At 48.1% G+C, this 11,243-nt stretch overlaps 1 protein-coding gene across 1 annotated transcript in view; it reads right to left on the bottom strand.

The window, feature by feature from the left end:
- Positions 1-1,566: 1,566 nt before the first annotated feature.
- Positions 1,567-11,243, bottom strand: part of LOC147098052 (myoferlin-like) — a 181,718-nt gene continuing 172,041 nt past the window's right edge. Inside the window, exons 50-52 of the mRNA XM_085970809.1 lie at positions 10,745-10,854; positions 7,025-7,172; positions 1,567-2,172 (exon numbers count right to left, since the gene is read on the bottom strand). Coding sequence (XP_085826935.1) covers positions 2,116-2,172; positions 7,025-7,172; positions 10,745-10,854 — 315 coding nt within the window. The 3' untranslated portion in view covers positions 1,567-2,115. The remainder of the gene's footprint in view (positions 2,173-7,024; positions 7,173-10,744; positions 10,855-11,243) is intronic.

Genomic DNA, 11,243 nt, shown 5'->3' with positions numbered 1-11,243 from the left:
CGGATGTTGCCTAGCCTGCTGAGCTTTTCCAGCATTTTCTTTTGTTACTTGGCCACACTTGCTGGCCTATATGGTGGAGGGAGGGGCGGTGGGCACTGGGGTTTGCTGTTGGCTTCTGTTTTGTTCCCCATTCTCTTTCCGACCCTCCTGAAGTTATTGACTCCCACTGCTGACACTGACAGCCCTCACATACCCAGCCCCGGTGGCCGTTCCTCACGATTGACCCCAGACAGCGAATATCAGCAGGCTATTCGGTCTTGGGGAGCATTAAAATGAATCCTGAGCGTGTTCACACACACGTTCCTGGACAGTGATCGGGAGTGGGGTCCCTGGCTGATGTATTTGTTTTCTCAGTCAACTAAGCAGAGATCTGGATCCTTCCAGGTGTGAATGAGCCAGCCTCACACCACCTGCCCCACCTACTCATTGGGCCATCGGCTGAGATTCTGGAACACAAGTGGTTGCATTTGAAAGACTCAACGACCAAATGTTCTCGATTAACGCAGGGGAATACAAGCGTTCGGAGGGAAAGCTGCGAAGTTGATGCGGGACAGTCAGCAGTTCCAATGGGTGCCCCTTTCTTTACACAGTTGGGCCTCTTCCCTTTGCTGGTCCCACCCGAGTCCTTCTGGGTCTCACTGGCTTCTGTAATCAGAAGTGGCCCTCCCGGGGCTAAAGCCATCTCCAAGAATCTCTGCTTCCTCTTAAATGCCAAATGCTTCTTTTCCGATCATTCATAACTCTATAAAATCTATTTAGGACTTGAATACTGCTTCCACGTCAGGGCACCCCATTTCCACACCTGGGCAGATGCCTCGCACCCCACTCAGACCCCTGGACAGGGTACAGGAGCAGTTTGTTGTCTGAGAGATAACCTGTCCCTTACCTCTAGTCTGCCACATGTTGCAATCCTTCTCCTCATTCGCTAAGCTCCAAATACCTCGTCCGACACGCTATCCCTCCTCCCAGTGTTGAAATCAAGTGCACCGTCTCCCACTGTAACTCATTCTTTACCAGTGCTATTCCCCACCTCCTACAATCTGACCTCCTTCCCACAATCTCAGTGTTCAAAAACCCAAGAGTGGCATCACCTAATATTCACTTCTTCATATTATCCCCAACTCTTCCCATCATGGCCCTCAGCCCTTTGGTTTCCCAGTAAAAAAAATCAGTTCAAACAATGTCAAAAACCACAAGAGCAAATCTTCAGACCTTTACAACAGCCACAAGATTGGCGAGTTCAGATTACAACTTTGAAATCACTCCCCCTGTCTCTTATTATTCACATCACATAAAAACAGATCTCAGGAAGACAATTAAAGGCCATTCTCATGTCGCTGAACTCCTCGACCAAATTATAACCATGGGGTATCCATTATAGATTCTATGTAGAAACCAATCCAACTCCTCCATTAGGACCCAGCCTGTAACTCACTCCTGGGTATCTGTTACTATACAGGGAACATTTCCAAACCCCTCAATCAGACTCCAGCCTGCCCCTGTAATCTCTCTCACCCAAGTATCTGTTATTTCCAGTATCACAAACAAAATTAGTAGTGAGCAAAGTCAGAGTACTTTTGTGTTTTATTTACACTGGGTCAATATATATTTAACAAGTACAAAATATTTTATAGGTTATTTCAACAAATTCTTTGAAAAAAAATCCCCTTTAAAAACAGTTTTCAAAAAAAAAAAATGCAAATAAACAGGGAACAATTCTACAACGTGCCGGCAAACGGAAGCCCTGCGTGGGATCAATCCCTGTGATTTTAAACACTCATTTCTTCAAAACCTTCGGCATGGACGTTCTGTTTGATGACGGGAAGGTGGAGGCAGCCTTGGGGGTTGGAACCTCGGGGGGTTCCCTTTTGGCTGGGTGAAGTCTTTCTTGGAAAGTTCGCAAACAAACGCGGGATCAGGTGCCCTCGTCACCCCCCTGATGTCCTGTGTGTGTCTCTCACGCACACACACACCCAACAGCTCTCCCGGGTACAAGCAGCGCCAAAATAAGTCAAGGAAAAGTGAACGAGCTGGATGCACGCTTCTCGGTTGTCGCTCCCCTCTGTGCCGAGCCTCTCGTTGGGTTGGCTGCCTTCTGCTCTGGTTGGCTTCTCTTCACTTTTTCTTTCTATGAAATCTAGTGGACTGCAACAAAAAGTTTGCTAGAGCATTCTGTTAAAAAAAAACAAATTCAAGGAAAAAAAAAATAATAAAAAAAAAATAAAACCCAACTTATTCCATTAGCTTCATTCACTAGTGAGTGCGACGAAATACCTGCAGGAAGGATGCAAGCAATCTCTACTGACAAGAGAGCCCCAGGTGGGCAGAGGAAACGCTTCAAGGACACCTTCAAAGCCTCCTTGAAAAAGTGTAACATCCCCACCGACACTTGGGAATCCCTGGCCCAAGACCGCACAAAGTGGAGGAGAAGCATCCGGGAAGGCGCCGAACACCTCGAGTCTCTTCGCCGGGAGCAAGCGGAAGCCAAGCGCAGGCAGTGCAAGGAGCGCACGTCAACCCAAGCACCCCACCCACCCGCCCCTTCAACCAGCGTCTGCCCCACCTGTGACAGAGACTGTAGGTCCCACATTGGACTCATCAGTCACCTGCGAACTCGTTTTTAATGTGGAAGCAAGTCATCCTCGGTTCCGAGGGACTGCCTAAGAAGACGACAACGGACAGGCTGTAATCTGCTAACTGGTCCTCCGCAGGCCCAACTGCCCAGAACTGCTGCAGACAGTTCCCCTGCAGTATTCACTGCAGTGGCATAGTGGTTAGCACTGTTGCCTCACAGCGCCAGCGACCTGGGTTCGAATCCGGCCTCGGGCGACTGTCTGTGTGGAGTTTGCACATTCTCCCCGTGTTTGCGTGGGTTTTCTCCGGGTGCTCCGGTTTCCTCCCACAGTCCAAAGATGTGCGGGTTAGGTTGATTGGCTATGATAAATTGACCCTTAGTGTTAGGGGGATTAAATACGTGGGGTTACAAGGATAGGGTGGGATATGTGTTGGTGTAGGGGTTACAGGGATCGGGTGGGATATGTGTCGGTGCAGGCTCGATGGGCCGAAATGGCCTCTATCTGCACTGTGGGGTTTCTGTGATTCTGTGATTCATGGAGTCCGGCCACGACATTTTCACTTTCGTTTCCACTCCAATTTTCTCCCCTCAGCTCCTGGGGTTCCACGAGGACGGTCAGTCCTCCTCAGGCCCTGGCACCAGTGTGATCTGCATGCGTGAGTCTGAGTGTGGGCAGATTATGGGGGGGGCAATCACACCGTCCGCACCTCAAAGTCCACACACGCACTTTCCAGCAGGATGGCGATCAGGAGCTGGGAAGTTTGAGGATTTCTCCGCCCCACATCCCCTCCCTAACGCAGGAGCCCTGAGCCCAATAGCTGTCGCCCTGACACCGCCTTGGCTGAGACTCACTGACTCAGCACAGACCGGGCATTTCACACTTCATGCGAGATGCCAATCGAAGCGCGGGCAAGACAAACCGAGACCATGTAATAAAGTTAACACTGTGCCATTAGATACCAAGTCACTGGTCTGTCTTCACTGGTGTGAGAGCTATACCGCTCGAGTTGCTTCACTTTCACACACTCCGCAGTTTAAACCAGTGGCGCAGCATCGCAGCTGCCACTTTTCAGACTATGCATCACTAAAGACAAAAGACAAACCATTAAATACAGCAATGAGCGTTCTCTGAATGAAGATGCAGTCTTCATGGACCATGGACAGGTGGAAGAAAGACACAGCATTTTCTCTTTAAGAAAAATCTTTTTGGAGAGAATTGAATTGTCCTGCCTGCACTGTACAGGGGCAGCAACTCATATATATTATAATATATACTGTATATATATATTAGATATATATATATACACACACAAACAAACTTTTTTTTTTTTTTTTAAAGGGGTGAGGGAACTGAAACGCTGTCCATTTGCAGTATCAAACACTCCCAGTGCAGGTACAGCACGGGTTAGATACAGAGTAAAGCCCCCTCTACACTGTCCCATCAAACACTCCCAGGGCAGGTACAGCACGGGCTAGATACAGAGTAAAGCTCCCTCTACACTGTCCCCATCAAACACTCCCAGGGCAGGAACAGCACGGGTTAGATACAGAGTAAAGCTCCCTCTACACTACCCCATCAAACACTCCCAGGGCAGGAACAGCACAGGTTAGATACAGAGTAAAGCTCCCTCTACATTGTCCTAACAAAGTGTCCCAATGCCCTTGGAGCGGGGCAGGAGTGCAGTCTGAGCTTTCAGCTGAGAGGCAGAGGTTAGTGTAGTGGCTGTTTCTACACTAGTAATCCAAAGGCCTCATAATCCAGAGATCTGTGAGCTCAAATCCAGTCATGGCAGTTTTGAGAGTTTGCATTTAGTTTACTTTTTTTCAAACCTGGAAATAAACGGCTGCTACCAGTAAGTGTCCATGTACTATCATAAAAACTCAACTGGTTCGCTAATGTTCTTTAGGGAAGGAAACCTGCCGTCCTTACCCAGTCTGGCCTATTTGTGACTCCAGACCCACACAACGTGGTTGACTCTTAACGGCTGTTTGAGGTGGCTTAGCAAGGCACTCAATAGTATCAAACCCACAACAACAGCAACTTGCATTTATGTAGCGCCTTTAACGTCGTAAAACGTCCCAAGGTGCTTCACAGGAGTGTTATCAAACAAAATTTGACACCGAGCCACATTAGGAGATATTAGAACAGATGGCCAAAAGCTTGGTCAAAGAGATAGGTTTTAAGGAGCGTCTTAAAGGAGGAAAGAGAGGTAGAACATAAGAACATAAGAAATAGGAGCAGGAGTAGGCCAATCGGCCCCTCGAGCCTGCTCCGCCATTCAATAAGATCATGGCTGATCTGATCCTAACCGCCAATCCACTATCACAGAACCATCTCCTGAATCTAACAGAATTAGACACACGAAATAGGAGCAGGATCAGGCTACACGGCCCCTGGGCCCGCTCCGCTACCCACAGGGCCATGACCAATCCGAACCTAGACTCATGTCCAAATTCCTGCCCGCTCCCCGTAACCCTTAATTCCCTTTACTTCTAGGAAACTGTCTATTTCTGTTTTAAATTTATGTAATGATGTAGCTTCTACAGCTTTTTGGGGCAGCATATTCCATGGACCTACCACCCTCTGAGTGAAGTAGTTCCTCCTCATCTCAGTTTTGAAAGAGCAGCCCCTTATTCTAAGACTATGCCCCCTAGTTCTAGTTTCACCCATCATCGGGGGTTTAGGGAGGGAATTCCAGAGCTTAGGGCCTTGGCAGTGGAAGGCATGTCTGCCAATGTTGGAGCGATGAAAATCGGGGTCAAAATTGGAGGAACGCAGATATCTCGGGGTGGGGGGTGTAGGGCTGGAGGTGGTTACAGAGATAGGGAGGGGCAAGGCCGTGGAGAAATATGAAAACAAGGATGAGAATTTTAAAATTGAGGCGTTGCTCAACCGAGAGCCAATGTAGGTCAGTGAGCATAGGGGTGATAGGACTTGGTGTGAGTTAGGATCCGGACAGCAGAGTTTTGGATGAGCTTAAGTTTACGGAGGGGAGAACGTGGGAGGCCGGCCAGGAGTGTGTTGGAATAGTCAAGTCTTGAGGTAACAAAGGCATGGATAAGGGTTTCAGCAGTGGATAGGCTGAGGCAGGGGTGAAGTCGGGCAATGTTACTGAGGTTGAAGTAGGCGGTCTTGCTGATGGAGCAGATATGTGGTCGGAAGCTCATCTTGGGGTCAAATATGACACCAAGGATGGAAACAGTCTAGTTCAGCCATTGTCTTCGGTCCCCACCATAAACTCAGTTCCCGATCCACCGACTCCATCCCTCTCCCTGGCAACTGTCTGAGGCTGAACCAGACTGTTCGCGACCTTAGTGTCATTTTTGACCCCAAGCTGAGGTTCCGATCACATATCCGCGTTACCACAAGACCGCCTGGTTCTCCGGAACAGCGCCCGACTCCGCCCCTGCCTCAGCTCATCTGCTGCTGAAACCCTCAGCTATGCCTTAGTTACTTCTAGACTTGACTATTCCAACGCACTCTTGGCCGGCCTCCCACGTTCTCCCCTCCATAAACTTGAGGCCACCCAAAGCTCAGCTGCCCGTGTCCTAACTCGCACCAAGTCCTGTTCACCCATCACCCCTGTGCTCGCTGACCTACATTGGCTCTCGGTTAAGCAATGCCTCGATTTTAAAATGATCTTGCTTGTTTTCAAATCCCTCCATGGCCTCGACCCTCCCTATCTCTGTAATCTCCTCCAGCCCCACAAACTACCGAGATATCTGCGCTCATTTAATTCTGGCCTCTTGAGCATCGCCAATTTTAATCGCTCCACCATTGGCGGCCGTGCCTTCTGTTGCCTAGGCCCTAAGCTCTGCAATTCCCTCCCTAAACCTCTCCACCTCTCTTGCCTCCTTTAAGATGCTCCTTAAAACCTACCTTTGACCAAGCTTTTGGTCATCGGTCCTAATTTCTCCTTATGTGGCTCGATGTCAAATTTTGTTTGATAAACGCTCCTGTGAAGCGCTTTGGGACGTTTTACTACGTTAAAGGCGCTATATAAATGCAAGTTGTTGTTGTTGTGTCCTTATTTTCGAGATGGTCTTTGTATGTACTGTAAAAAAAAAATCAGTCGAATGGAGAGCTCTTTACCCAGCATCCATAGCGGCAGGGAAACCCCTCTATCCCCAGCTGTGCAAGCATTCAATCCCGGAGAGAGAGCGGTTTCTCTGCTGCTATGGATATTCCATGTGCGGCCATTCCACAGAAGCCGTCTCTTTCACAGAAACCCGCTGCTGCCGCGTGCTAAGCTGTTAAAAGGTACTTGGTGCATTGAAACTGGTCCTTAGTTCATAACGTGCGAGTGTCCGTGGTTTCAGAGTGCCTCTGGTATGTTGTACCATGCAAGTTATTTGGGTCCCTCGGTAAAGTGTCCGTTGGTTTTGGAGTCTCTGTTTACACAGGTTTCACTGTATTTCTTTGTATCGCGGCTCTTTCTGAATACTTACAGGTAATGCGTTGAGGACAGCTATGAGGAAAAGCACAGGCACCACCAGCAGCAACACACAGATAACCCACCACTTGTACTTGCGCCAGACAATATGCTTCAAGGCCTTCAGGGGAGACCGGAACCACAAGAACGAAGTGTCGGGCCGGCTGCAGAACAGGGAGAAAGGGAATGGGATGAGGTGGAGAAAAGGCCGAGCTGTTGGTTAAATACTCAATCCGTGTACCCTACTAAGTAGTTAAAAACCATATAAGCAAGCCTCCGCTAGTTATAGAATCATACACCACACAATGTCGGAGCTCTATAACACACTCTTGCTTACCTTCCCAGTTGCGGATTGCTACCTGGTCAAGAGGGGCCAGAAACAGTGGGAAAACGTACGAATGTAAGAATTTTTAGTAACCAGAGGTGAGGGGAGAGCGATTGCCCTCGACATCAAGGCAGCCTTTGACCGAATGTGGCATCAAGGAGCCCGAGCAAAACTGAAGTCAATGGGGATCAGGGGGAAAACGCTCCTCTGGCTGGAGTCATACCGAGCATAAAGGAAGATGGTTGTGGTTGTTGGAGGCCAATCATCACAGCCCCATGACATCGCTGCAGGAGTTCCTCAGGGCTGTGTCCTAGGTCCAACCATCTTCCCTCCATCATAAGGTCAGAAGTGGGGATGTTCGCTGATGCTCATGCCCGGGAGTGAAAATTCCCCCCAAAAGTGTTCCCTAGAGTTTATCAAGTTGGACAATTGGAATTTTTGATCTTTTATTTCAGTTCTGATGGTGGATAGCGCTAACTCAGTTTTAAAACTGTTCACATAAATATGAACAGCCCCACTCTATCATAAGGTCAGAAATGGGGACGTTCGCTGGTGACTGCACAGTGTTCAGTTCCATTCGCAATTCCACAAGATAATGAAGCAGTCCGTGCCCGCATGCAGCAAGATCTGGACAACATTCAGGCTTGGGCTGATAAGTGGCAGGTAACATTCGGGCCACAGAAGTGCCAGGCAACGACTATCTCCAACAAGCGAGAGTCTAACCACCGCCCCTTGACATTCAATGGCATTACCATCGCCGATTCCCCCACCATCAACATCCTGGGGGGGGTCACCATTGACCAGAAACTTAACTGGACCAGCCACATAAATACTGTGGCTACAAAAACAGGTCAGAGGCTGAGTATACTGTGGCGAGTGTCTCACCTCCTGACCCCTCAAAGCCTTTGCACCACAAGTCAGGAGTGTGATGGAATACTCTCCACTTGCCTGGATGAGTGCAGGTCCAATAACACTTCAGAAGCTGGACACCATCCTGGACAAAGCAGCCCGCTTGATCGGCACCCTATCCACCACCTTAAACATTCACTCCCTCCACCACCGGCGTACCGTGGCTGCAGTGTGTACCAGTGGCTGCAGCAACTCGCCAAGGCTTTTTCGGCAGCATCTCCCAAACCCATGAAGGACAAGGGCAGCAGACGCATGGGAACACCTCCACCTCCAAGTCACACAGAATCCCGGCTTGTACATATATCGTTGTTCCTTCATTGTCTCTGGATCAAAATCCTGGAACTCCCTCCCTAACAGCACTGTGGGAGTACCTTCACCACACGGGCTGCAGTGGTTCAAGAAGGCGGCTCACCACCACCTTCTCGAGGGCAACTAGGGATGGGCAATAAATGCTGGCCTTGCCAGCGACACGAACATCCCGTGAACTAATAAATAAATAAAAAAGCTATGAGGACCAACAAGCTCTTCCATTATTGATAGATCCCAACTCCATCCCCCTACCTTCTCACTGTATCCCTCAAACTCTCCTCTCTTCTCAAACATACCTAGTTGCCTCTTAAACTAGTTCCATGCCTTCATCACAAGTCCATTATGCTATGGATAAAAAATGTCCATCTGCTTTCCCTTCTTACTTCTAACATCCTAATTTTAGATTTTTCTCCACTAGTGTCATCATAAAATGATACAGCACAGAAAGAGGCCATTCGGGCCATCGTGCCTGTGCCGGCTCTTTGAAAGAGCTATCCAATTAGTCTCACTCCCCTGCTCATGTTTCCTTTTCAAGCATTTATCCAATTCCCTTTTGAAAGTTAATACATAGAAACATAGAAGATAGGAGCAGGAGTAGGCCATTCGGCCCTTCTGAATCTGCTTCTACCTCCCATTCAGGCAGTGCATTCCAGATCATCATAACTCGTAAAAAAAAAAAGTCCCATCTCCCCGCTGGTTGTTTTGCCAATTACCTTAAATCTGTGTCCTCTGGTTACTGACCCTCCTGCCAGTGGAAACAGTTTCGGCTGCATATTGTAGCACCACAAGTCCTGGCCGGAATGGAGATGACACTGGCAAAGGAGCCGGTGTTTAATGCTCATCCCTAGTCACTCTAAAGAGTATTAAGAATTTACCACATAATGCTGGACTGGAGTCACATATAAGTCAGGCCAAGTCTGGATGGGTGACGGATGTGTTCAAAGACTTGCCCATGATCAGATGGTCCCAGTACCATAACCACTCGGCTACTCTATTGTTCAACACCACATCACCTTTCTCCTTAGAGCAGAGAAGGTTAAGGGAAGATTTGATAGAGGTGTTCAAAATTATGAAGGGATTTGACAGAGTAAGTAAAGAGAAACTCCTTGGCTGCATATAGTGACTCCTCAAGTCCCGTCCAGGATGGAGATTGATGTAAGGCACTTGGTCTGAGTATTAAACAAGGCTTTAATCAACTGTTTTTCAACATGGAGATCTAGTTGTGTCCTTCACTAGTTCCTGTTAAGTAATGTCCTGAGCAAGCTGGGCCCATGCCCGAGTATTTATACTCTCCCTGGACAGCGCCACCAGCAGGCCGCCCAGTATTACTTCATAAGTCATTGCCACATGAATGACAAGATTCATGTCAGAGATGATTGGGCGATTCCCCTGTCAGTCATGCCTGGAGTCATTGTGCGCACACAATTTGTATTGTGTAACTATCCCCCACTCACTGCGATTCGCTGGAGAAATCCCCCTGCTGTAGTCGGGAGACTCTGTTTTGCTGCAGTTTCGGTCATGAGTTTGGAAACTCTGTAAATCAAAACCACAAGTCCCGCACCCACCTCCAACTCACTGGTTGACACAGTGGTGTCAATAATCACTCTGAATTTAAATACAGTATTGGGATCCAAGCCATATCGCAACTGGCCCAATTTCTGGTGCGAGTGGCTGTCTAATTTGGAAGTGGCACTCCAAAGTGCTCCCGGGACTACTGTGACCATCAAGATTTCTTTCCGGTAATACGGAGGTGCGGGGATGAAGGCAGAATGGTACGCCATTCATTTGTTTTATTTCATACATCTCAGTCAGAGAATGTTGTATCCTAATGGCTCAAATCTTAATTAATGTACCATTAAAACACAAGATGTTAATTCATCTTATCATTTCAAAGGGAAACAAATGGAGCGCGTAATAGACTGAAGCTCCCTTAATTTGTGGAAATGGTACAATTCGTCAAGCTCATTAGAAGCACAGATATTAATTAGTACAAAAGATGAGAATATTTATGGCACTGCACACACAGTGAATGAAACTGTCCCTGACTTTGGCTATTTGTCCTGGTTTGTTAGGGTCTGTGCTCCTGATTTTTAGGTTAGCCGGTTGAGATTATTGGCACAATGCAAACTTTGGAGCTTAGTTTTCCTGACAGCTGGGGAGTATTTTTTGGTGACTCAGTTGCTGGGAACATACTTTGGTGGTTCCAGTTTGGGATTCATATTGGGCTCCTCTCTCCCCTTTCCAGCAGGTCGCTCGTCAGCCTCACGTTCCGTCACCAGTTCCAGGGTCAACTCTACTTTACCCTAAACAGACCAAATATGGAAATAAACACATAAGTAATAAGGCGTCAAATGGCGGCAGCAGCTCCCCATGGTGTCAGCGCGGACCCGGACCGCGATAGTTCAAGGACCCGCAGTCCTCCATGTGCACTGACCCCTGGAGGAGTGGGTGGGGCACTGCGCACTACACACCTCTGGAGCTTGAGTAACAAGAAAGAAAGAAAGGACTTGCATTTCTATAGCGCCTTTCACAACCTTGGGACGTCCCAAAGCGCTTTACAGCCAATGAAGTATTTTTGAAGTGCAGTTACTGTTGTAATGTAGGAAACGCTCAGACAGCAATGGAATATATGGCCATATCATCTGTTTTGGTGATGTTGGTTGAGGGATTAATATTGGCCCACAGCACCGGG

This window comes from Somniosus microcephalus, chromosome 30, assembly GCF_052327205.1.
Source record: "Somniosus microcephalus isolate GS21.2 chromosome 30, FLI_Smic_1.0, whole genome shotgun sequence".
Taxonomy (NCBI): Eukaryota; Metazoa; Chordata; class Chondrichthyes; order Squaliformes; family Somniosidae; genus Somniosus; species Somniosus microcephalus.
This window is presented reverse-complemented; position numbering and strand designations above follow the sequence as displayed.